The sequence below is a fragment of the Muscardinus avellanarius genome (genome assembly GCF_963383645.1).
Source record: "Muscardinus avellanarius genome assembly, chromosome: 1".
Taxonomy (NCBI): Eukaryota; Metazoa; Chordata; class Mammalia; order Rodentia; family Gliridae; genus Muscardinus; species Muscardinus avellanarius.
This window is the reverse complement of record NC_137786.1, coordinates 7,504,451-7,531,674: the sequence shown is the minus strand read 5'-3', so window position 1 is coordinate 7,531,674 and position 27,224 is coordinate 7,504,451. Positions and strand designations below refer to the sequence as shown.

At 41.9% G+C, this 27,224-nt stretch overlaps 1 protein-coding gene across 1 annotated transcript in view; it reads left to right on the top strand.

The window, feature by feature from the left end:
• SEMA5A (semaphorin 5A) overlaps positions 1-27,224 on the top strand; it is a gene marked incomplete at both ends in the record, with an annotated part of 321,241 nt that overhangs the window by 210,778 nt on the left and 83,239 nt on the right. The window contains one exon of the mRNA XM_080696129.1: positions 12,784-12,991. Coding sequence (XP_080552255.1) covers positions 12,784-12,991 — 208 coding nt within the window. The remainder of the gene's footprint in view (positions 1-12,783; positions 12,992-27,224) is intronic.

Sequence of the window (27,224 nt, the reverse complement as noted above, 5' to 3'; positions counted from 1 at the left end):
GCAGGTACCATCCAGACACTCTTCAGAGAAACTCTCTGAAGAGTGCCCAGCTCATAGCACTGGGGCTATGAGCTGGGCACCGGGGTGAAGGAAACACAGGAGAGGTAAGCAGGCTGCTCTTGCCCACATTGCTTGCAAATGCTGGAGCTGGAAGTCTAACTGGGAATCCCAGCGTCCACACACAGAACCAGGTGCACTGCTTGAGCACCTACTATGTGCCAGGCACCGTCTTAGAATCCAGTGTGACTGCATGAACAACACAGACAGGAGCTCATATGTATGCCAAGGGCCAGGGATGGGGATAAGGAGAAAATAATACCATGGTATTAAAAATGTAACATTTAATTTATAACTAGTAATGCTTAAATTAGTTAACATAGTCTTTCTGGAGGAAAATAAGTTATAAGTTGAATCTGACAGCTGAGTTAATTAAAGTCTCCTTTTCAACATGTACTAGCCAGGAAGATCTGCCCCCCTTTGATTTTTTTTTTTTTTTTTTTTTTTTTTTGCTATATAATGCAATGCCGAGTTTCCCGTGCCAAGGCCAATTTAATTCATTTGCTCAATTACAAGTTAAGAATAAGAACTTTGGTCGTGTATTAGCTGTCTGCTGCTTTGGGATAACAACCAGCCGAATTGATGAACTTTGTATAATGATCTGTTGCTATGGCAACAAGCTGCCCAGTGAGGAGGAGAGGGCATCTCATCATTACCTCACTGATAAGGCTGGGAAGGGGAGCAGATGCGAATACAGAGGGGTTTCTTTTCTTCTATAGCAACTGGGTCCATGTAAAAAACACCAAAAACGCCTCTCCTCTATAGCAGCATGGGATCCAGTAGTGCTAAATGCACGTTTGTAACTGAAATAGTTTCCTGGGTGAGTGGTCTTGGTGTTCACACTGAGTCTCCAGCCTCGTCAAGGGTGGCCAATGTCAGAGGCACCACTGTGCCTTTCACAGGTGCAATTCCTGTTCTGGGTTCAGCAAACAGAAGGCTGAGGAATAAGCATTAATTTAAAACATAATAAAAATTAGCCAGGTGTGGCGGCTCATGCTTGTGATCCCAGCATTCTGGGGACTGAGACAGAAGGATCACAGTTCAGGGACAGCCTCAGCTACTTAGTGAGGCCCTTTGCAACTCAGTGAGACCCTCTTTCAAAAAATAAAGAATAAAAAAAATAAGGGCTGGAGGTATGACTCAGAGGTAGAATGCTCCTGGATTCTATCACCAGAACAGAAAAAAAAAAAAATTAGAGAGGTGATAAGAAGTGGAAGTGATAATACTTTAACTGACAGTGCCAGTGATATTGCCAGTCCTTTGCAGCAATTCCTTTGACTTTACATCACAGCTTTGTAAGCACATTTCCTCTGTGTTTCTATGATTTTTTTCTACAACGTAGGCATTTTTATACCTGTTGAATATATCGCACCTGCAAACTCTAAGTGTTCTATTGCATTTTAGAGTACATGTGCATTTACCCCGTGTTCAGAAATGTGTTGGGTTTGCTTTCTTTTTTTTTTTTTTTTTTAATGTGGATCATATTGAAAATGGCGTACATTCAGACTGTGCTTGGTGCCCTCTTTCTTAAGACAGAACATCCTGGAGTCGTTCCCCCTGCACCGGGGTTCTCATGTATGTCAAGACCGAAGCCACTGAACACAGAATGCTGAGTGTCATGCCAGATGTGCAGTTATCTCCTCATTGTTAATCTTGAATGGATTGCAGGAGGCCAGGCGATCATATGCAGGAGTGAAACATCAAGCACTATTTACACCCGTAGTCATCGTACCTGTTGCTGAGTTGACCATTGTTTTCTGCTCTTGCTCCATCACTCACCACCTGTCTTTTTTCCTACACAAGATTTGTCATTATTGCTTTTTGAAAATTTGATAAAACTAAACTTTTAGAAATTTTCCAGTAAGACGTTTATTAAACTTTATTAGGTGTTCATGCCTGAATTTTCAGTACTTCGGACGCTAGGACAGGAGGATTGCAATTTCGAGGACAGCCTCAGCAGCTTAATAAGACCCTCAGCAACTTGGTGAGACTCTGTTTTAAAAGTAAAAAATAAAATAGGAGTATGGCTTGGAGAGGTAGAATGCCTCTGGATAGATGAAAATATTTGAAAATAATAAGCTATTAATAATATGAGTTTTGATCATACAAGGTTAAAAATTAAACTTAGCATAATTTATAAGTTCTTTGTATAAGAATTTGAGTTATAATATCTTAGAGAAAATTAGAAAAACATTTCCTGGCATAGTTTTGAATTTACTCTGAGCAAATGATTTGGGTGAGCACACCTGCCTTTTACATTTCCTATTCTTGATAGAAAGCACCTATACAAGTCTACTAGGACCACCATCACAAAGCGTCACGCACTGCGCGGCTTACCATCAGGAATGTATTTCTTATAAGGAGCGGGAGCTGAAAGTCAAGCCAGTGCCAGCACCTTTGGCTTCTTCTGTAGCCTCTCTCCTGGGCTTCTAAGGGGCCCTCTGTCTTCTCTCTGTGCCCCCTCGTGGCCTTGCCTTTGAGCCTGTGCATGTTAACAGCTGAATCTCCTGTTCTTAAAAGGAGGCCGTCATATCGAGTGAGGGCTGGCACTGACCTATTTCTACCTTAATTATCATTGTAAACTCCAACTATACCCACACTGAGATGCTGAGGACCAGCCCATGCACCTGTGAATTCTGGGTGGACACAGCTGGGCTGGTGCCATTACCTCTTTTAGTATATTTCTCACTTGAATACCCAATGAGAGATTGTGATACTAGAATTTATTCAAATTGGCCATTACTGTCAGGATGAAAGGTAGAAATCTATTGAAACTATTAAATTTGCTATGGCCACCTGAACATCGAAAACTGGAAAATATCTGCTGTTTCCTCCAAAAAACCAAATATAGAGTTAATTTTTGAGCACTAGTCATTAATGGAGCTTATATAACATAGAACAAAGAGTTACTGCGAATCTTTTGTCCTTCCAATATTCTTTTCTAAAATAGAAAATTTTGTTTGTTTGTTCTGCTGGGATTGAACTCAGGGGCATTCTACCTCCAACTTATACCCTCAGCCCTATTTTATTTTTATTTTGAAACAGAGTCCTGCTAGTTTGATGAGAGTTTCACTACTTGCAGATGATGTCCTCGAACCTACAATGCTCCTATCTCAGCCTCCCCAGTACTGGGATTATAGGCATGCACCACCACAACAAGATAAAAGTTTTCTTAAATCCTGAGTGGCATGGGGATGTAACTATCTTCTGTTTTTCTATCATTTTAATGAACTCCTTTACATCTTCAGCAAGAGTCTGCGCTATTGCACATTTATCCTTAGCTCAGGACAAGAACCTGCGGTTTTTTTGAGGGGAATTGTTTCTGGGGGTCTAACAAAGGTCGCCGGGACTGTTCCCCTAAACGATAACCCTCATCCCCAAAGGGTAACATTCACCTTTAACAGTCACAGTGAATTCTAAAGTAAGATAAGTAGGTGCCTATAAACTGTAGCTTTATCTCTATCTCGAATAACAATACTATTTAATTTACAGTCCTATTGGTTTAACTGTCCTTTTAGGAACTCAACAGCCATACTATTGGTGACCCACCATTACAGGGGTTGCATATAACCCTTTTATGTTTTCAAAATTAAAATAACTCTGAAAATTCCACAACAAGCATTTGACCCCAAGGAAGAGGCCCTAACCTCTACCACAGAAGTCTGAGCTTTGTGCTTACATAGTTTTCCAAGCTTTGATGTCCTCAAGTAGAATTCAACATATTGTGACATGTACCTTCAAGCTCTGATGTTCTGTGTCTGTTTAAAAGCTTAATTTAGAAAATATATAGAAGGGAGGTATTTTCCATTTACAGATGGCCATAGCCCATGAGGTCAGGTATATGCTAAGAATTTATATTGTTGGATTAAGAAAATTTCCTAATTTCTTTTCTTTTTCTTACTGTTTTTTTTTCTTTTCTTTCTTTTTTATCTTTTGGTGCTTAGGACTGAAGTCAGGGGCATTCTACCTCCAAGCTATGTTCCCAGCCCTTTTTTATTGTTTATTTTTGAAACAGAGCCTCACTAGTTTGCTATTTGCCGAGGCTACCCTCCATTCTGTGATCTTCCTGTTTTATTCTCACATGTACTCAGATAACAGGAATGCCGTACTTCATCAACCTACATTTTTTTATATTAGAGAAAAAATTGCCTACATTTTCTATAATTTTCTGGGTGTAGATCATGCATACCCTTCTCTTTACTTGTTTTATTAGTTTAGGGATTCTTTTCTTGATTTTCATTTGCTTTTATAGATTGTATCAGTCAGCTTTCTTTCACCATAATACATACCCGAGATAACCAACTTACAAAGACAGAAGGTTTGTTTGTGCACACAATTTTGGAGCTTCTGGGCCATGACTGACTGGCCCCATCACTTCTGTCAGCATAGTATGGTGCTCTTGGGAGAGTAACACCATCCCTTCATGGCCAGGGTGCAAGAGAGAAAGAAGGAACACAAATCCCATCGTCCTTCACGACCACACCCTCAATGAATAAAAGACTCCTCACCCAGCCCTGAAAACTCTATTACCTGAAAGCTCTTTTACCACCACATAGCACCACTCTGGGGTCCAAACCTTTAACACATGAGCCTTTGGAGGATTTTTAAGGTTCAAGCTAAAACACATGAGAATGTTTCAGCCTGTGGATTATAAAAATCACCTCTGCCACACTGATTCTGTGTGGAGATTGGTCACAGCCATTTGGAGAAGTTGTACAAAAGCCACATTCCAAAGATAAGCAGGAGCTCTCTTTTTCTGAGGCAGGATCTGCAAAGCAAGAGAGAACAGGTAATTACCTTCATGGTTCCAGTTGCCTTGTGTTCATTTCTCTCTCTCTCTCTCTCTTATTTTTTTTTCTTTTTTTTTTTTTTTTTGGTGCTACTGGGGATGGAACCCAGGGGCTTTTTTAGTTCCGGGCTATACTCCCAGACCTATTTTTTTAATATTTTATTTGGAAACAGGGTCTTACTAAGTTGCTGAAAGCCTCACTAAGTAGCTGAGACTGGCTTCAAACCCATGTGATCCTCCTGTCTCAGCCTCCCAAGCGCTGGGATTACAAGTGTACGCCACCATGCCCGGCTTTTCTCAGGTTTTGAAGTGATCTAGAAATTATTACAATTACTTTCACAGGGTGTCTGTGATCTGCCCATGGATAAATAGCTGGCAGGAGAGACCAGGTGCCAAGTATGGATTTGGAGAGTCGATGTCAGTTCATAGTTAAGTGATGGCTCAAAGTTTATAGAGCCATTAGACTGACATCATACCAGAAATGGAAATGAGAGGCAATTGGTCCAGTGTGGGGCTTCTAAACAGCTATATAAAGAGAACCAGAGAACCACTTGTTTAAAAGAAACAATATAGCAATTTTCAATATGTGAAATTCAGAAAAGTGAAGCTTGCCATTTTGTGAACTTGAAGTCCTCCTGTCTGTTTTTTGTTTGTTTGTTTGTTTGCTTGCTTATTTTTTGCTTGTTTGTTTTGTCTCGTTTTTATTGGGGGTGGAGGTTAGAAACCTGGCTCTCTAGGAAAGTACCAGGACATTTGTATTATCCAATACCTTAGCCACAACCTCCCCAAATGTACCTAGGATATATTGAAACAGCCTGCATGGTAGAAATTATGCCTATATTTCAAAGTCTTTCATATGAAAGGTGAAAAAGCTTACTAATAATTTTCTATTGATTATATATTGAAATATACATAAATAGAATATTTTTGATCCATTGGGTTAAATAAAATATATAAATAAAATCAATTCACCTCTTTCTTCCCACCACTTTCTAAATATGGCTTCAAGGAAAACTTTCCGTGTGTGGATTGTGATGTGTCCACTGAATGGTGCTGAGCTGCAGCTTTCATCCCTGACACCAGGATGGGGAGGATTTGTGGGTTTTCCATCGTGATTGCTCTTTATGTGAGTCCCGTGTGCGGGTCCCTTCATTCCTATGAAATGTGTTAGGAGCTAGTCCTGGCAGCTTTACGACCACACTCTGCTCTAAGAATATCATTTCATTTAAAGACAATTTTTCTCCTACTTCCTGCAGAAAAGCACATTTTCCTTTTCAGTTCCCATGGTGTGCCTAGTAACTCATTTGTCCCAAGATGTGAGCCTATTTTCCTCCAGGCAGAGGTTGGAGAAAGCAGCCCCAGTGTTTCATGGATCATTTCCCGTGGCTGGAATTCTTTGGGGGAATTTCTTCTTGTCCTTTTCAAGTTACACTCCAGTCTCCCGATAAGTATTGTGTTGATATTTCTTCCCCAGTAATCATGCTGAAAATTGAATTTATACTGTGCGATGTGACAGTGTGTGAACTTTACCTCTGTAAACCATTTTCATTTACAACATTTTGCTTTTCCCTTTGGTCATTTTTCTAATGGTCCAGATCGTTGAGTTTGAAATGACTGTGTCTGTTATTATGGTAATTCACTTTTACCTACACCTTTACCAACACATTTTCTACCTGCCATCAGATTTATGCATGGTCTTCTATGACTTCATTGGGTCACCCACAAAAACCAATATATTAGGAATTGTCTAGTGATCAGACACTGTCTAGTGATCTGGGCTGAGGAAGGTTTAATTCTGATCACCAGTGGGTACATCAAAGAAGCCCTTTACTTTTTTGAGGTTGGTCCAGTGATGGTGTGTTAGAGTCTTTATGTCTTTGGGCTGTCGTCCTTTCTTCTTATTCCTAGACATATTCATTTGCAAATGTACACACAACTTCTGCTTGTCCATAGTTATTTGAATTTGATTTTGCATTGCTCTTTCTATAAGCAGACTGTGTAAAGTAGCAGGAATGGCAGTCACTGTTTGCTGAGAGTGCCTGTGTTGGCCTTGCGCCCCAGGAGGATGTATGGTCTCTGTGACCAGGAGGACACCATGCCTTCTGGGGCAGGTGGCGCCTGTGCTGTTCCCCCAAATTGGCAGCAGATGGCAGCTTCTTTAGATCAGAATGTTGACTTCCTTCTCCTGACCCCACCCCCCACCCCCCAAGTTGAATCCATTTTATGACTTCTGCAAGAGTTCACAGAATAAAAAAAGAAACACCAACAATATAAATAAACCTCCCTCTTCCTCCTGGTTGTGCTGGGTTTTATAGCTTGTGGATGAATATTTATTTTGGGGTTTGTCGTTATCTATTAACTGGTGGATCAGTGTTGGAATGAAATTTCAGTTCAGTTTTGTAAACATGGTCCACATGAAAGGGTGCCAGTTCTACTCTCTGAGGTTTGATTTGTTCATCTATACAGTGGGGATTCTTTTTTTTTAATATACACTTTCCTTGATGCAATGTAATTATACATCATAATGAGATTCAAAGTGATACAAACATTCATGCACTTGAGATATTTCCTGCTGTACCCCCTGCCCCTTCTTTCTCCCTGTACCGATTAGTGAGGTTGGTAATGAAGACTGGTTTGGACATAAACTTATTTGAACTGTTCCCTTCCTGGATCCCCTTTTTCCCCTCCCTCCCTCAATCCCCTTCTGTTATTCTGCCCGCCGCCCTCCTCATTTGTTTGAAGTTCCCTTTGCTGCCTATTTCTGTTCTAGCTTCCACATATGATAGAAAGCAGATGACTCTGGACTTTCTGAAACCGGCTGATTTCACTCAGCGTTTTGTTCTCTGGTTCCACCCATTGTGCTGCCAATGACATAATTTTGTGATTTTTATTGGTATATTAGTTTTATCTTCATTGGTTTACAGAGATGGCCAAATGAAATATGATCTCACCCAATGCCAGAGTTAGCAAACAAAACTATAGATGCCCACTTTAAATTTAGGTTTCACACAAGCCCTGAGTAATATTGAACGGGACATATTAACCCTAAAACCTTATCCAGATTTTATGTGGGATTCAAATTTAAGTGGGCATCGTGTATTTCAACTGGAACCTCTAGAAAAATAGCATGCTTATCATTCTGCTAAGGGGAGACAGATATGTCTTCATTATAATATTTAATGGTATCTTGACATCATGACAGTTATTCCTGGTTTCTGAATTGCAACCATATTGCTAGTGTGGTCCCTCTTTGTCTTGCTGTAGTTAGGCCTGGAAGAGACATGGTAAGTGCCTAGATTTTTTCATTTGAGAGAAAAACTACAAACACATGACACTCTCCCCTCCCTCTGTGGGGAGGTGAGCAGCCAAGCACAAGGAGGGCCAACTTTTCCTGTCCTGTTTATTTCAGAATGTCCTGTCTTAGGCGACCCCCTCCCACCCGGAAGGACCTCCAATGAGGCAAGGCCAGTGCTGGAGCCAGCGAGGTCGGGATCAGAGACCTCCGGGTGGCCAGGCCACTACTGGGGCCATCAAGAGTGGGATCAGAACTTGCAATGCAGCATGTGCAGAGAAATAGCACAGAAAATAAAATCCAGATACTTCCCCTAATTAGCAAGAACTAGGAGGAAAGGGGTAACAGGAGGAGGTCGAGTAGTACAAAGGGTCCTATTGAGAAGCAATTAAGGTGACCAATCAGAGGGGAGGGGATGGGGGAGGATGGAATCTCTTTAAAACTCATGAGGCGTGTGAACAATTATATTAAAGATAATCACCAATTAAGTATGAGATCGAGGGAGGGGGAGGGAATGGGATGGGGATTGGATGAGGGCTTATTGGATGATATGTGCTTTTATATCCTCTCAAGTCTTGTATTCCAAAGTGATGTATGATTACAAAAAAATAAACAATTGCCACAAAAAATATAAAATAAATTGGTTGCCTGAGAAAAATAAAGGAGATCCTGCTTGACTCGGTAAAAAAGAAAAGAAAAGAATGTCATGTCTTTCTGGCATATATATTTTCCTGCAGATGTCTTTGATGAGAGCTTGAATTTTAGAGGTGTAGATGTGTAGGGTTTTATTTTTCATGGCAAATTTTATCAGATGAAATCAATTACAATAACTTGCTTCATCCCATTTATTTTAGGACACTTCGGGTTAAAATCTATAAATATTGTCAAAATATGTGTTTCTGGTTTTACATTCACACATAACTGAACAACTTTCACTAATTTGCTCTAATAAATAGAGGAGCTATAATGAAATTTAAATTCTAAGCCAGCTTCTCTTCCTCCTTCCCCCTCTCCCTTTTCCCTTCTTCCCTCCCTTTCCTCTTATCCCTTTTATTCTTCCACTCATTTGTTCAGTCTATCACCAGCATAACTTTATGAAGCATCTGATCTCTTCCCACCGCAATCCTAACCACTGTGCAAAACTGTCCTAATCTCTTCCTCTTGTAGCTCAAGATAAAAGTGCAGTAGCCACAGAACAAGTGAGTTAGAATTCAATCTGTGATAAGTGCTGTAAAGTCAAATGAGCAATGACCTCTACAGAGCTCTGAGGGAACCATCCTGCAGTCCTGTCTTCTCAGATCACAAAGGTGTCTGTTTTGGGGAGAGTTTATTTCATGGACTGAGCTCTGCCTTTCTGCCACTGAGGAGAAAATGGCACTATCACTTGTCACCAAAAGCAGAGGATCCAATCCACATGCCCAGGTTGAGGGGTAATGGCAGCTCTTGGTATTGCACATACATCCTAGAGGCTGGTGGCCAGAACACAGGACGGAGGTCAGTGTGGCCCTTCAGGGGAAGAGGGGTCAGGTCCAACATGGACTTTTGATGGCATATGCTGTGCTGTGACCTCAGAGAGGGTTCCAGGCAGGGGAGCAGGGTCATCCAATATGTGCCCAACTGACTGTAGACAGAGTGGGGCAAGTAGAACCAGAATTCTAGGTTAATCCAGGTGGGACACGTGTTCTAAATTCAGGCAGAGGAAGTGGGGGTGGCTAGCGATGGGTGGATGAGGGCCAGTTGAGCCAGGGCAAGGAGAGAGCAGAGTGCAACAGGACTCTGTGGCTAGGTGCCTGGCATTGGGGTTCCTGTCACTGCTCACTTTGCAAGGCCACAGGAGATGGTTTGGAGGGACACAGCCAGCCCTGGATAGTGAGATTCAGGTCAAGAAGGCAGACATAGCTGTCATCATCATGCAAGTCACCACAGGCAGAAAAGACCATGATAGAGAGTGTGTGTGCACAGAGTGAGGACCAGACACAGGAGGGAAGGGAAGGTTGCCAGGCAACAGGAGGAGGCTCCTGCCATGCTGTCAGAGGGAAGAGGACTCCGAGGGCTCTTGGCAGGTGGCCGCATGTACAGTGGAGACCCGGGAGTAGGCCAGCCAGTGGACACTGAGCACGTTTCCCTGAAACGTTAATTCTGTTAGATCTCATTAGCAGAAAGGTCAGAAAAAGGTGTGCAGAAGTCCACACCTTTGCCCCATGATAGCTAATTCAACTCAGATTCTTAAAGAAAAATTAAAAGGTGGTCCTTTCTGCAATGGCTTATGGATATGAAAGGCATTTGGTATTGACTGGGCCAGTCTTCCTATGGGCAGGTTGCTCTGATGATAATCCATCAACAGACTAAATACTGAACAGCAGGGAGTCTGTGAAACTCTTGAGAAGGACACAGTGCTCTAACCTGTGGTTCTCATGCCCTGCGAGGCCCATGAGAGAAGAGCCCTTGAGTCATAGAGTGGGAACCCTCAGCCAGCTGGGCTACCGCCTGCAGTTGCTGGCATCTACAAGTGATTCCTTGGCTGGCTCGCCCTCTCTCTTTCTGCCTCTGTTCCTCTTTCCCTCTCCCTGCGTCTCCCCAGCCCTCGTCTGTCATTTGCACTCTTTCCCTCTCATGCACACAACACGTCCTCTTCTTCTAACATAGGCACCATGTTTCTAATCTTCCAAAATATAAGATAGTTTTGTATATTCTTGACTTTTTCCAAAAGTAGCACACTTAAACCACCTACCTTAGAAAAAACTCAAACAATTGTTTGCTTGTATTGTATATATTATATGCATCTACTTCAGATTTGATAAATGTTGATTTAAAATATTTCAGGTAGGTCAGGCGTGGTGGCCCAGGCTTGTAATCCCTGTACTTGGGAGGTACTTGAGACAGGTTCTTGGCCAGCCTCAGCTACTTAGTGAGTCCCTTTGCAACTTAGTGAGACTCTGTTTCAAAATAAAGAATAAAAACTAGTGTTGGGGTGTAGCTGGGAGGTAGAATGTCCCTGGGTTCAATCTTCAGTACAAAAAAAAAAAAAAACTCAGATATACACTGTTAAGTAAATTCAGGGCAATACAAGTATGCATATGCTTTTTTTCTTTAAACATCAATAATCACAGGGCAAAGTGCTACATGCCTATATTCCCAGTACTTGAGCAGCTAAGACAAGAAGATGGCATGTTCGGTCTCAACATGAGGTAACTTAGCAAGACCCATTTCAAAATAAAAAATAAGAAGGAAATGGGGTATATCTCAGAGGTAGAATTCCCCTAGGTTCATTCCCCACTACTAACACATGTACACATATATACATACACATCCATCTCAGTCACTAAGGAACTTCATGCAGATAGAAAAATATAAATTTTTTTCTATCCAAAGTCTTTGTAAGGCAAAAGCTCTTGATTTCACTTCAGGCTTCAGAATAACTTTGTTTTAATCCCAAAGAGAGTTTATTTACAAAAATAATTTCAAAAGTTTGGCGGCATGTAGAAGAATCATAATAGTGCCTAAATGTGAAGTTAGCCTCAGTTTAAGTGCTATCATCCTTCCAGCAGATAAGAAGGAAGGAGAGAATTAGGGTCCCAAAGAAAAGAGAACTCTGTAGACGGGGCCACTTTGGGAGAAGCTGTGAATCCCCTCATTCCACTAATTGAGGACAGTTCTACTAATGTCCACTAATTGAGGACGGTGATATGAATCTCAGGATCCTGGTGGTCTTACCCAGCTTGTGCATTCGGGGTGACTCCAGGTATCTGATGGCTGACTTAGCAGTTGCTTCTAGACATCTGGATTCTGGTCCCTGTGTTTGCAGGCCGGCGGCAGTGGGGGCCACAGCTCAGGGGACCAGGAGGAGCTACGTGGGCTCCCAGCTTGTGTTCCCTGACACAGGTGCTGGCCAGCTGTACCCCTCAACACAAGCAGAATGGCTCTGCGCCACTCTCCTCACAGCCTACTTGAGTCTTCATGGTAAAGGATCCGGATCCTTGAGCTGTGCTAATACCCAAGCTCATAGATAAGTGCGTACAAACACTAGTAAGCACATTTAGGGCTGGGAGACTTGGATCAGGTCAGAAATAGATAATCAAGGATAGAGATAAGGAAAGTATCCCCAAGTACAAGAACTAGAATGGAAGATGAAGGAGATGGTGGGAAGAAAAGAAGAGGAGGGACGAGGAGGATGCGCTTCCCTGTGCAGGATGAAGGAAGGCTCCCCACTTGCTGTCCTGCCTGTTTGCAGCGTCAATCACTTTGTGCCTTCCCTATGCAGGCAGCTAAGTCAGCACCTCTGACACTAGGATCCATGGTGGCCCTGGGAAGCTTTCTCTTTTGATGTTCTCCACAAAGCTCAAGGCTGTGAGCTATAGCCAGTCTTAATACATTCCCAGGCTCTGGACTTGCGACTGGAAGAGGCCAATGGTACATGAGTGGTGTGTTAGCCTCATTGGAGAGCTTTAAAAAACACTGGTGCCGGGGCCAACATCCAGTGTAGCTGAATGGATAGGTCTGGGGCAGGGTCCAGACATCTTCATCTTCAAAAGATGCTCAGATGACTTTACTGGCTGGCGCACCATGACTGTGGGCTCCCTGTGCTCTGCTTTACTAGAAAGTGGCCATGAGACCTGTTGACCCCATTTTCTTCCCTTCTTCACAGATTATGGCACCATTAAAAAGGTGCGGGCACCGCTGAATCAGACCTCGGGCAGCTGTTTGCTGGAGGAGATCGAGCTCTTCCCAGAGAGGCGGAGGGAGCCCATCAGGAGCCTGCAGATCCTACACAGCCAGAGTGTCCTGTTCGTGGGACTGCACGAGCACGTGGCCAAGATCCCCCTGAAGAGGTGCCACTTCCACCGCACGCACAGGTAGGGCGTCCCTGGGGCCCTCAAAGAGAAGACACAGAAGCTGGGAAGGCTTCCAAATTCCTTCTGGTCCCTTGGTCCCAGGAGTTAACCCCTACGTGCAGCCTGCATTCCAGGATACAGGGTTTGCGTGCAGATGCATTTACTATGAGACTAACCTGCCAGTTATCTGAGGAGGAGCCACATTGTCTGTAAGCAGAGGTCAGGATGGGGACATGATTTTTTCAGTACATTTTCGTTGATAAAGCTGATATTTGGGGCTGCAGCATGAATCTCTTCTTCTGACACCAGGTTGTATTTTATCTCAGTGCACACATCCCACACAGATAATGCTATAAAGTATGTGTCCACTGAGGCTAAAGCTCCTCTTCTGACACCCCTGAGAAAAAGGATGGGTGTCGATGCTCCGGGACCCTCTTTCTGGGAATCCTAGAATGTTGTCCTGGGTAGCAGCTCTCTCACTCACTGTCTCACTCCTAAGACTTGAGCATGTCATAGAGGCAGGCTTCAGTGGCTGGGAAAAAATGGCATGGAGACACAGAGAAACCCAGGCGCCTTTGTTCCATCCCTTCCTTGGCCACACACCTGCCTCTTCACCCTCCAGTGTCCATCATGGACCACGGTGATCTTTGCAGCTGAAGTTGTAAACATGCAGGCCCAAGTGCTTAGGAAATGGAAGAGGACCTTACAAACCATAAACGTGGCCAGCACTTTAATGTTTGAAATTGCATCTGTACTCTGATCCCAACAGGAGATTGCCCTTGGGAAAATCAGTCTCAAAGGTTCTTAGAGATCAGAGCTCTTATTTGATTCTGTTCCTCAAAGTAGCACATAACTGCAGATTTGGTAGAAATGTTATTCTTTGCTGTATCATTCAAAAAATGCCTACCATACCAAAGTTACTTTTTTCTCTGAACAAGATGCCTGAGGGCAGTAGCTCAGGGACTTAGTGGCTGGGATTCACATTACAGACCTGCCCATGCTTTTCCTTGTCCCCAATTCCAAAAGCATTTCGGATTTCACTGTCTCGCCTATCACATGTGAAATGCTGTAGAATCAAATAGGATAATGTCTATAGCATGAATTTGAAAGCTATCTGCGAAAAGGGGTACTCTTATGTAGACAGAAGGCTCTTATGTATAGTCAGTATAATAATTTTTTCAAGATGATTATAGAAAATAAAATCTAAGCTGGGTGTGGTGGCGCATGCTTGTAATCCTAATACTTGGGATGCTGAGACAGGCGGATCTGGGTTCATAGCCAGCCTCAGCTACTTAGTGAGGCCTCCACAAATAAGTGAGATCTTGTTTCAAAAATAAAAAATCAGGGTGGAGTTGTAGCTTGGAGGTAGAATGCCCCTGGGTTCAATCCCCAGAACCACACACACAAAAAAAAAGTAAGAAAGAAAAGATAATCTATCATATAAGGCCTCTTTTGGTGTCAGAGAGAGTTAAAGAAGACTGCCAGGATCCTCCAGGAAATAATAATAATGCTGTGAATATTAATGTGGTAGTGATGGTGGCAATAGAAGCTATCTTTTACAGAGCCTACTTCCCTTCTAACCAGTGTCTGTGGGAAATTTATTCTGGCTTGTGTCCCTGAAGGACAAGCCTAGGGCAGGACTTTCCCTCCGCAGTTGCTGAGGGTGCTGTGCATGACGGGTTGGGCAGTGGTGGAGCCTGCAGAGAGCCACGAGCCTATCGCAGTCAGAGGGCACCAGTCTCCCCACAGCAGCTCAGTGAGCGCCGGGTTCTCGCTGTGACTTTTACTAGGGCAAGGTAGAAGGAACACGCAGGAAGACTAGAACCTGTGCCATCAGGTCTGAAGTTCCAGGGGCCAGAAAGGGCATATGTGTCTCGCCAAGTATGGGGAGATTCAACTCACTGCTCCTTGACTCTGGATGGACATCCTGAGGCCCATCCTGCAGCTGCATTGCAGGAAGCTGTGAGTCCCCAAGGGCCAGGGCCACCAGGCACACCAGGAAAGAGGGGAGCCCGCTCCTCCTCTTTCCTTCCCAGGAGAGGGAGGCCCCTTGTCTGTGTCCATCAGCTCCTAGGAGGAAAAGAGGCCCGCCTTTTGTCCCAGCTATTCTCCTCTTCACTGGCTCAGATCAAAGGAGCAAGGGATGCGAACTCCATCCTGAGTTGGCATACTGTACAGAGTGGGCAGGATGGCGATTGACCCCTCACGTTCCATCTAAGAAGAGAAACCGGGAGATGTTGTTCCAGGACTTTCTGTGGATCATTTACCGCCTTGTTCCCGCAGGGATGCAGGGAGGCCTGCCCCACTCAGCACTCTCCACAGAGAAGCTGCTTCTTAAAACACAGTGTCTGCAAGGTCAGATCTTTCTGTGAATTATAAGGGAAAATGGTAGATTTTTTTTTTACAAAAGCAATTTTATTTTTCAAAAATATACCTAAAGAGATATGCTGAATTGGAATAACATAACTCCTAGAAATATAATGGGCATATTGTGCATTCATTTCTATGTCAAGAATACACTATCTATAGTACAATATCAGGAATCTTAGGCTGGAAATCAATTTTATAAATGAAGATTTGAGGTATTTATAAAGGAAATTTCGCTTCACTAAATGATCAATGTCTTCAAATGTAAATATCCTTAGAATGATAACTTTTCTTACAAGAGAGCATATTAACCATTCTCCACTTTCTTGCATATCTGTATTTCAAAGGCAGTGCACAGCATCTATTAAAGCTTATTTAAATCATGACAATTCATGCAATTCCATTAATTTTTTGGCCTCTCTGGCATGTTACTGGATTTTATCACTTATTTTCCTTACCCATTACACCAACCTTGAGAGTAGAGTACATGCCATCCACACCCATGATTAGATGAGGGGGCAGCCCATGTTTGCCCAGGATCACATAGTGCCTGTCTTGAGCCTGGGCCCGAGCTGGGCTGTCTGACTCCCAAGTTTATTTTTTTCTTTATTTTTTTTACTTCATTTTATTTTATTTTATTATTTATTTTTTTATTTTTGGTGGTACTGGGGGTGGAACCCAGAGACTTTCTACCTCCTGGCTATACTCCCAGACCTTCTTTATATTTTATTTGGAAACAGGGTCTCACTAAGTTGCTGAGAGCCTCACTAAGTAGCTGAGGCTGGCTTTGAACCCGTGCGATCCTCCTATCTCAGCCTCCCAAGCGCAGGGATTACAAGCGTGCACCACCATACCCGGCTGACTCTCAAGTTTCATATGTTTGTTTCGTTCCATGCCTCTGAGACAACGAGGGAGTCACAGCCAGGAACAGATTTCCCAGAAGAGCTGCCTTGAGTGCACCTTCAGATGTGCTTTGGCAAGGCAGCCAATTATGGCTGAGAAAGACAGCCAGCCTCTCCTTCTTCACATTAGGTTCTTTTATTAAATAAAAATTTACATTGGTGCATACTAATTATAAAGAGGGGTGAGATCCATTGTTGCATATCCATTTGTGCCTATCGCATAGGTTGACCAGTTTCACTCCCCAAAGCTTCCCCACCTCTCCTCCCTCTGGTTTGTCCTCTTCGTCTCCCGAGGGCTCCAGGGGCTTCTTTTTGACATTCATCCTCAGGCAGATCAGACCGACAGAAGCAGGTGTCTTCCCTCTTTCCCAAAACATCCCAAGGTGAGTCCTGGGTTATTCTTAGACTAATCCCGCTTCTTTGAGAAGGCTGATAAGATATCTGCCTGCTCTGTCCACAGTTTGCAAGTATTGTGTCCCAAAAACAGCATGGTGCTTTTTCCTAGAAAAGGCATTTTAAAAGAAAAGTATATTTGAATTGTGTTTTAACCAAGTTTGATGGCAAAATTTAGGTTAATTTTTTTTTCTTTTTGGTACTGGGAATTGAACCCAGGGACATTCCACTTTCAAGCTATGTCTTCAGCCCCTTCTTATATTTTTATTTTGAAATAGGGTCTCCAAACGTGTGATCATCCTGTCTCAGACTTCCAAGTATTTGGATTACAAGTATGTGCCACCACATCTGGCCTAAAATCTTTTTTTTATTTTAATTTATCTTTTGTTACAGACACTTAAATAATATTGGAAAATGATGTAAATAATACAGCCAACTCATGGGAATTGGCAGTTCCCCTAGGGAGTGGGGCATTAGGGGAACTTTATTCTCCTTGTATGTCCATGTTTACCCAAGGGTTGATTGACTACCCATATGTATAAATTTTATACAATGAGTTAATATTAGCTTTTGAGGAAATATGGGTCTGGCAGGCACAGCTCTGAGAACATGGTAGTAGAGATTAGAGAAGCTAACACCTTCTGAGGACCACCCCTTGCACCTGGCGCGGTGGAGGCTCTGCAGCAGCAGCACATGGCCATTGACGTGGGTCAAGGTCTCACGGGAAGGAACAGGATGGAGCAGCCAGCACAGCCATGGGCTCTCTTCTTTCCTGGTGTAAATATCAGTGGCAACTCACATCATGGTCCTTGGAGTAAAGGCAGCTTCTGTCAAAGGGCTCACAGGGTTCCCATGTCCCTGCTTCAGGAAGCAAAGTGCAAGCACAAGACTCAAACATTAATAGTGATGTTTAGAAATCAAGCTGCTCTTTCTCCCCTAAAAAAGATAGCCTTGTAAGAGGTCGGAGGAGTGCAGCCCTTCACATCCAAGCAGAACGATGCTGGGCCAAGTGACAGGAGGGCTGTTGACACAGCTTTTAAAGTCACTGTAAGAACTGTGCACTGATTAGAGGAAAGCCTCACCAACCTCTCTGCAGAAGGAAAGAAAACATTTTAGGCTTCCCAGGTGTAAGATCTCTGTTGCAATGGCTCAATTCCATCCTGGTGCATGAGCACAGTACCTGGCCAAGCTGTGGGTCAAGAAAACCAATGGATTCTTCAGGAAGGAACCCATGATCTGCTTTGGGATTCAGACAATTTATCACTCACACAGGCTAGTAATAACAGACAAAATGTCAGCTCCCCGTATTCCTTGTCTCAGAGGAAGATGCAGGAACACAAGAAGGCAGATGAGGAGGTGACAGGGAAGCACAGCCCCATGGTGCGCAGGTGCAGCCCATGCCCAGAAGAGAAATTTGAAAGCCTGCAGTTATGTTCAGAACCCAGGGAGCTATGGACGAGTACCCAGGACAGCTCCTGGAGCACAGGGAGGTGGGAATAGCTCCCAGCAGCTCCTTGTGTTCCAGCGTCTGGGAGAATCACAGGCTATCTGTTAAGCTCACTTAGGCGAGCTCTGGTTAAACTTCACCCTGGGTTCTCCACAGACTCATGAGCATTCCCCGGGGAACCAGGATGGAGCACCCCTTACATTCTACTTCAGTAAAACTCGAGGCTGCAGGCTGGATGTGGACTGAAGTAGTTTGTTGACTCCTGGAATTAGTTCATTATCTTATGCTTTTTGAGTGAATGAATTTCCTTTACACATAGGTTTATTTATGAATTTCGATGTCACATTTGTTAAATTAATTAGTTACTTCCATAGACTTACTCTGGGTCTGAATATTTTCTGCATATCACAGTTTTCCACACTTTAGACACTCACATATTGGTACTTTTTTAACACCCACCACAATTTATGAGATAAGCCTATCAGGTTATAAAGTTAATATTTTATAGATGAGGAATTGAAAAACGTGTAAAGAATCACCAATCATGGAACATGTGCTGTGTGAAGGAAGCCAGTGCAGGCTTCATTCAGGTGTAGGAACAGGAGCACAAAGGCCAGGCTTGGCCTGTGTTTTCAGGTTCCTTTTGGCCTTCAGCCTAACATCCAGCTTAATACATACTCAGTATTTATTTAGTTAAAATATGGACTCTCTGCCTCTCTTCTCTCTGCTATTTTACTTATAACCTGAAAAACTGACACTCTTATAGAAAAGTAAAACTCTCTTTACTAAAAAAAAAAAAAATGTGGTGGTATAAATAAGTAGCAAAGGAACTGAAAATCCCTGGGCCTTAAATATGCACTTTGTCTTAGTTTGGCTTTATGAACTACTTGGGGAAATAAAACCTGGGGACTGGAAGAATCATGGCCCATATATAAAACAGAAGAATCATACCTTTTAAATTGTGCTCTATAAACTGGAAGGAAAGATGTAACCATCAAGAAAAGGAGTTGGGCTCCATTGAGGTGAACAGGTGTCTGGTCACTCGAGATTCCATTAGCCTGTAATAGTGTCATTTAGTTAAAGGAATTACACCTCATTAAGAAAATTAGTATGGGAATTAAGTTACTGCAGGACATTGATTGCTTTAAAGGGCAAAGTTTTAAAAGGTAGAGTTAATAGGCTGGCACATTTATTAATTAAATATTCTCTGAAGACAGGATCTGCCCAATGGATAAAACATCCAGTATGTGGAGACAAATTGCTGGGTCCCCATGTGGCCCCAGCAAGACAAGACAACTCCAGATCAGTTATGAATCATATACATGCTCAGCAGGAAATTTTCATCCAAACTCATTTTACAAAGTAAATATTCTCCCTTCAAAATGAATCAATCATTTTTCATTTCTCAGTCTTAGATTTTTGTCTGCATCGGCTTTGGTTTTGCTTCTAAAAATGACAGATTTTCTTTACTTAGTTCATTTCTAGTGGATATGTTGAACTTAAACATGCCAAACACCACAGCAGACCCTGAGTATATGGTGACGGATGAGACGGGCCTGATCCTACCCTCTTGGGGCTCACTGTCTAATCCGAAATTTTTATAAATAAAATTGCCTGGATATTTAATGTAAGCCAGAACACCTTGGAATCACCTTATACTTTATTCCAAAATGAGTTTATCATTAAAGTATGATCATGTACGACACAAAGACCTGATGTTCCTGCCAAGTATTTCTCATACTGTATCTGAATTACAAAAATGTTCTAATCCTCAATTTCCGCTGTAAGGGGACTAATCACCAAGTTAAAATACACATGCAGAAGATTGTTCACACAGCGGGCTCTTCTGCAGCCACTAAATGATGAGAATAAAGACATTTGTATGACAGAGCAGCAATTGAAAAGAGAAAGGCAAGCTTCTGTGTGTGCCGTCCTTATAACTGTTTAATAAGTAGAAAGAGGAAAAGACTGAAAGGCCCTGCACCAACACTCTTACATCTTAGAAGAGCGCACTGCAATAGGCTTCTAGCTGGGCTTGTCCTGGAACACAGTGTCTTCAGTCTTGCCATAAGGTGGTGTCCTCGGAGCCTGGGCAAGGTGGGGAGGAAACCCTTGTGGTGTGGTAGAGCTAGACCATAACCATGCATCAACTCTGCTAATTAGTGAAAGAAGGTAAGACAGGCCATTGCTTTGATCATTAGGAACAGTAATAAATGGGGGGGGGGGGTCAAAGAAACCTGATGCAATTTGGGAGAGGCCTCACTAACGGAGAGAGTATCAAATTAAAAAAAAAAAAAAGTCCCAGAGGCAATCACAGAATCCAAATGGCAGTTCATGGCTATAATCTCAGTACTTGAAATACCAGAACAGAGATTGTTCTGCAGTTGATTGCAGGTTCCAGGCCAGCCTCAGCAGCTTAATGAGTGTTGCAGATGATGTTGATGTTGATTGATTCATTAGAAGCAACGGTGGATTCAGAATGATTTCTAGAGAAATAATAATTATTACTAAAGAAACAGAGCAGTTGAGGGGGCTGAGGAATAGAGCAAGGCCTCCTAGTTCTTTCATTACTGTCTTATATTGAGGGTTTTGACCAAAACATTGTAAAAAATGATTAATCATATGAAACAGCAAAGCAGTCATGGGATGAGTCAGGGGAAAACATCAAGGTAGTCACAGATGACTCCAGGAATGATTAGGAAGTTTTCAGGGTCTCTGCTTATTAGCAAAGTCCTTGCTTATCAGTCCCATTTGGTCCTTGGAGGTTGTCTACATGCAAACAAATCTCCTACTTAGGTAAGCAGCTTATGCCCCTCCCAAGTCAGACCAAGGTGACCTCAAAACTGATGACAAAGAAGGTTTCCAACACAAATTAATGATTCTTAAGGAAATAACCATTTCTTTATATCTGTAAGACATTTTCTTATGGAAATATCATAAACTTTGGATACAAGTACATTCTGAGTCGGAATTTGGGGTTGATGTGTGACCATGAGCAAGTTACTCAGGATCTCTGACTTTCTTTTCTCAGATATGTGGTCCATATGTGAGTGTTACAAGAGGGAGAGATTGTGTCCACAGATAATGAGAACTCAATGCAAGGTGTTTCTTGTCCCTTCCTGCTTCACTATTACAGTCAGGGAATGTAGGTCCTCTGATACGGCCTTACTAGTGGCCCTGTTTATTTTCTTCATACACTATTGAAGTTTGAGTTCAAACACTCCCTCTGAGCTGGGTGTAGTGGCACACACCTGTAATCCCAGTACTTGGGAGTTTAAGACAGGAGGATCACAGGTTCAGGCCAGCCTTAGCAACTTAGTGAGGAGGCCTCCCACAACTTAGTGAGACCCTGTTTCAAAGTAAAAAATAAAATAGGGTTGGTGGTATAGCTCAGAGGTGGAATGCCCCTCCCTGGGTTCTATCCATAGTACCACCAAAGGGGGAAAAAAAAAACCTCTACCATAGTTGGTCCTAGATATAAATCAAAACCAAACACAAAAATCAAAACAAAAACAAAGTACAAGATGTCAAAACAAAACAAACAAAAAATAAAACGCAGAGAAACTGTTCTGTGCACTTTCTTGCATCCTTTCTATGCCCAGGCACATGTTGTTTCACCTCTACATCCTGTTTAAGGCAAATTGACCTACCAAGGATCTGTTCTTCTGCCTTTAAACAGCTTCCAGTTGTCTGAGATGTACTGAGCCTATCAGACCAGATCATGTGATATATATTAAATTATTCACCAATCTCTTCATGTCTGTCTGACCAAATAAGTTTCCCAAATACTTTGCTTCCTAACACATTTGGAAACTCTTAATGCAATCTACTGTGGTCACATTTTGGATTTCCGTGAGTGAACTCCTCACGACCTCACTTAATTTTCCAGAGCATCCCTCAGTGAGTTTTATTTTCTTTCCAAAGGATCCAAATAGGATGATGAAACTTATTTCTATTTTATATACTTTCATTTACACATTATAATCATCCATCCTAATGAAGTTCAAAATGATAGAGACATACATGCACACAGCACTTGGTGAGCTTCCCCAGGGCCCCACCCCACTCCCTCCCCTTTCCTATAAGTTTTATTGGCCTCAGTATGAGAATCCCATGTGCATAGTGCCAGTTGAAGTGTTTGCTTTATCAAGTCTCCAGCTGCTACCACCTCCCTCCTCTAGATCTCCTCCCAGGCCTCCCTGGGGTTTCTCTTTCTATATCTGGAGTCCCGCTTATATCTCAGTTTTTCTCTAGCTCCCACATAACAATGGAAACACATGACTTTTCACTTTTTGTGACTGAGCTAATCTCACTTAGCCTCATATTTTCTAGTTCTATCCATTTTACTACAAATGACATCATTTTGTTCTTCTTTATTACTGCTCAACAACATTAGCAATTAGAGATAAACAAATTAAAACAACATTAATATTCTACCTAACCCTAATTGGAATGGCAAATCATCAAGAATACAAACAATGACAAGTGCTGGAGAGGATATGGGGAAAAAGAACTCATACACTGGGATTTGAAATAAGTGTGGCTACTATGGAGATTTGAGTGTAGATTTCTCAGAAGACTGGGAATGAAACTCCCATATGACTCAGCTATGCCACTATTAGGTATCTTTCCAAAGGAATTACAGCCAGACCATTATGATGATGCATGCATATCCATGTTTATGGCAGCACAATTTGCAAAAGCCAAATTATGGAATCAGCCTAGGTGTCCATCAACAGATGGATTACAAATGTATGAGATATACACACAGTAGAATTCTACAACAGTGGATATGTAATAATTCCCTATATCAAGTGAAAATTCATCTGTCTATACAAGAGGGACTGAGATTCAAGGGCTGATGGAGCTGGACAGCACCAGGCATCAGGAAAGCCAGTGCCACCATCACTGTGGCACTGGTCTAAAGGAGGGCATCTAAGAGTCTAAATTCAAGGTTTATGGCACACTTGCTCTACTGCTCTGCAAAGCAGTGTGGACACTCTCCCCTAGGCATGGGCTGTGTTCCAAGCCAGTGTGTGTTGGCCTCCAGCCTCACCCACTCAATTATGGACAAACTGGTAAGCCGGCTGAACTATAAAGAAATTGAGTTCTTTCTCTGAATTTATTATCCTTTGAAATTATAGGGAAGAATAGATGGGAGAATCGCTTTCACAGCCAGCCTCAGCTACTTAGTGAGATCCTTTGCAACTCAGTGAGACCCTTTTTCAAAATAAAAAGAAAAAATGTAGGGCTGGGGGTGTAGTTCAGAGGTAGAATACCCCTGGGTTCAACCCCCAGTACTACACACAAAAAAAAGATTAAATAAGATACCAGATACCTTTGAATTCTGCCGGTGACTATTGATCACTGAACCCTCTTTTGCAGAGAGGTTTCTCTTGAGAAAAATATGATGGGATAGAGGAATAATTATGGCTTCATTTTTATGTTTGAGTGGCTGGGAAGAAGAGGAGCCTGAAAGGTGGTCTCTGGAGATCCCTATAGAATGTAGAGCCCAAACAGGCACTATTCCCGCCTTTCTTTCCTTCTTAGGCACATGGACGGGGTTTATTCTTGTCACCTCTACCAGCAACTGCTTCCACATCTCACACTGTGAAGGCCTATGTTTGGTTATTCCTATTTCTTATGTATCTCTTTGTCCTGGTTTTGGTCCTTGAGTACAATATTGGCTGTAGACAAGGCTTTCTTCCTTGGAGAACTTTATGCTGGGGGCAGATTGACTTTTTCAGAAAGAGTTTATTATTTTAGAAAGTAGCTGTGCTGGAAGCCTGTGGGGAGGCGAAACAGCTCAAGACTTGGGAGATGATGAGAATGTGAAGCAGGCTGTCTGCAGCAAGTCTGCAGCAAGTCAGAAACCAAAGGCAGTGTCCCAAGTTGGTTACCAGTACTAGACTGCAGAAAGCCCTTTTGGTTTGCTTATTGCAGATGCTTACAATGCTTATCACTTTTTAAATTACTTTTTTCCCCCAAAATCATTTACTGTCAAATCTATATCAATGAGTTTTTATGTGTTTCATTTGTTTTTCTACTTTTTACATTGAGTAACATGTATTGATTATGTGTATTATTGGGGCTCGTTATGATAGTTTAAGACACACATATTGCATGCACTGATCAAATCCAGTCTCTCTACACTCTTCTCAACCTCAAGTAATTACTAGTCTATATTCAGGTTGGCTTTTATTTTTTACTTTTCACAGATAAGAGAGCGTGGTATTTGTCTTTCTGCGACTAGATTATTTTTTCTAGCACCATGTCTTTTCTTTCCATCTATTTTGTTTTACATAACAGGATTTTGTTCTACTTTATGGCCAAATAGTGTTCAATTGTGTTTATTCACTACAATTTTAATCCATTCAGCCACCAATGGGCAACTAGTTTGATCCCATACTTTAGCTACCTTTTTTTTTTTTTTTTTTGAGGGTCTGGGGATGGAACCCAGGGGCATTCTACCCCCTGCCCTACTTTTTTTTATTATTTTTATTTTGAAACCGGGTCTCACTGAGTTGCAGATGGCCTCACTAAGTGGCTGAGGCTGTCCGCAAACCGCGATCCTCAGGTCTCAGCCTACCAAATGCTGGGATTACAAGTGTGCACCACCATGCCCGGCTTACCTTAGTTTTTTGAATAGCTCAGGAGCATGCAGGTATATTTCCAGTTTGCTGATTTCATTTCCTTTGGAAGTCTATGGGGAAGTGAGATAGCTGGATCCTCTGGTTGGTCTTTTTCTTATTTCATATTTTAATGAAAATGTGTGAGTTTATCTGCCTATTAAGCTTTTAACTAAAAACTATGTGTTTAGTTGTATTGACAGCGTGCATTAATTAGGTAAATTTAATATTAAAAATTGAAATGTGAGAAGTTATCATTGTTTATCAGTGTTAATTAATGATAAGCCAATAGTGAATAGGTTTTAATTAAGAAAAAGTACTTTTAGTCACTAATTGTTATCTAACTCACTAATTTCACAAATCATAGTATGCACCATGAATCATTATTAAGCATATTAGCATTAATTCCATCCACAAGTTATAGCATGTACCATGAATTTTATTAAATATATTAGCAAATAGCCTTGAGTATAAACATATATTTTACTAGTAATTATGTCTTTAATTTTTGGCATAAACTACTTAAATGACACTACATTTGTAGCAGTACTTCAGGATTTCTTGGGAATTATTAATTACATTTTGAGTGAGTCATGATCTGACACATTCTTTGTACCACAGTCAAATCCCCATGCTTCTAAAAAACCCCACCTCTTGTTAATATTATTACACTTCTTCAAAACCCTGAAGAAACCAGAGCATAGCCCGTGAGCTCTGCTCACCTCCTGAACATGCCCTGGGCGTAGGACCTCTAAGCCATTCTTCATAGGGGTCTGATGGCCAGAGATACTCTTCTTACTCTCCTGGACCTGAACCTTCACTCAAAACCACTCAAGACAACTTCTTCCTGGCTTTCCCTTGACCCACCATTCTCTCCGCTGTCCCCGGTGTCACCAGTGTCCAAGGTTTCTGCCACGTAGTTCTCCCTTATGATGTTGTTGCTAGGTGACATTCCCAAGTATCTTCTTCCTCCCTTGCTAGACTTCAGCTTCTTTTGTGTCCTTTGGCACACAACACTGCAAAGTTGTCCTTACAAGAAGTAAAAAAATCATTGCTATTTGATTCAAGCATGTAGCTGAAATACTTTGCACACTTAATGTAATTCACTGTGGGTGTTTTATTTTGCTTTACTTCATGGATTTAGCGTTTTCGGGTACAGCACACAATAGGTTGCAATTATGGTTAGAGTGGAATATCTGTATGAAATTTCATCTCAAAAAATTTTTATTACATCATATAATGTAATGCTAAGCCAGCCCTGCGTGATGGGTATTATCAATCTAGTCTTCTAGAATAAGATGCCAAAAGAGATGTACCTTTCAGTTAGATTTAACAGTTGAAGGTCTTTTTGTCTAATTGAATTTTTGATTCATGTTTCTAATAAAATACAATTTGAAGTTTTAACTCTTAAAACTTGTGTTAACAGTGATGCTTAGAAATAAGACACTCGGAATTGCCTGGGAATGGAGAAAAGGATATTCATAAACAGAAAGATATATTGATTGCTACCACTCCTATCATAATACTAATAGAAACTGATGTTGATATTGAAATGTGTTTTCTGCACAGCGCTGGGCATGCACTCCACCGTGTGAAGCACTTCCACTCACACCCCAAGTCTTCAGTGGGGCTCCAGGGTCTGCCTCTCCCCCTGCAAGCTGCTCAGCCCCACCTCCAATCACTCAGTTTACAAACTCACCTGAGCACCTCCCCACCTGACCTCTGCCAAAATGTTCTGGTTTTGCTGACACCTGCCAGATGGATTAGATCATTTCTACTTCCCCACTGGTCCCAGTTTAAATGCCACCCACTACCTGCCACTTAACCCCAGGTTCACACATCTAAGCAGAGAGGTCTACCTGCCTCTTAAGGTACTTTGGATTTTTCTTTTGCAACTGGTGGTTGATACTTGTTATTGTAATTGTTTGATGCTTCCTTAGTAAATCACATATTTACTAAGCAGATTAATTCTGTGATGTGTTCTTCAAGTTCACGGACTCTTTTGTTTGCCACAGTACACCCAGCTTGTGCATCTAGTTCATGGCAGGTGTTCACGTGATGTGCTGAATGCCTGGATGACTGAAGTGCTTATAGAACACCATTGAGCCCAGGGCAACGAATGCCTTCTTTTCTTATGGATAAAAAATTTTGAATATCAAGTATAAACTGATAAAATGACAATTAGTGTGATAGAAGCCAGGGAAAATTATCAATACATAAATTATCTAATATGCATGGGGACGACTCTCAGTAATAAAACCCCAAGTTGACAGAAATTTAGCAAAGAGTTTTTAAGGAATAATCACTTTTTCTGATGTTCTAATTAACAAACAACAGAACTGTAAAACTTAAGATGGAAATTAGATGCATATTGATGCCTTTCTGAGGTTGGAAGGAAAGTAGACATTTGGTCTAAGGAACTTCAAAAACTTAACAGAATAAATAAATTAATTAATATATGGGAAATAAGTCCAAGAAAACATTGCTCAAAAGAAGATGTACAAATGACCAAAAAG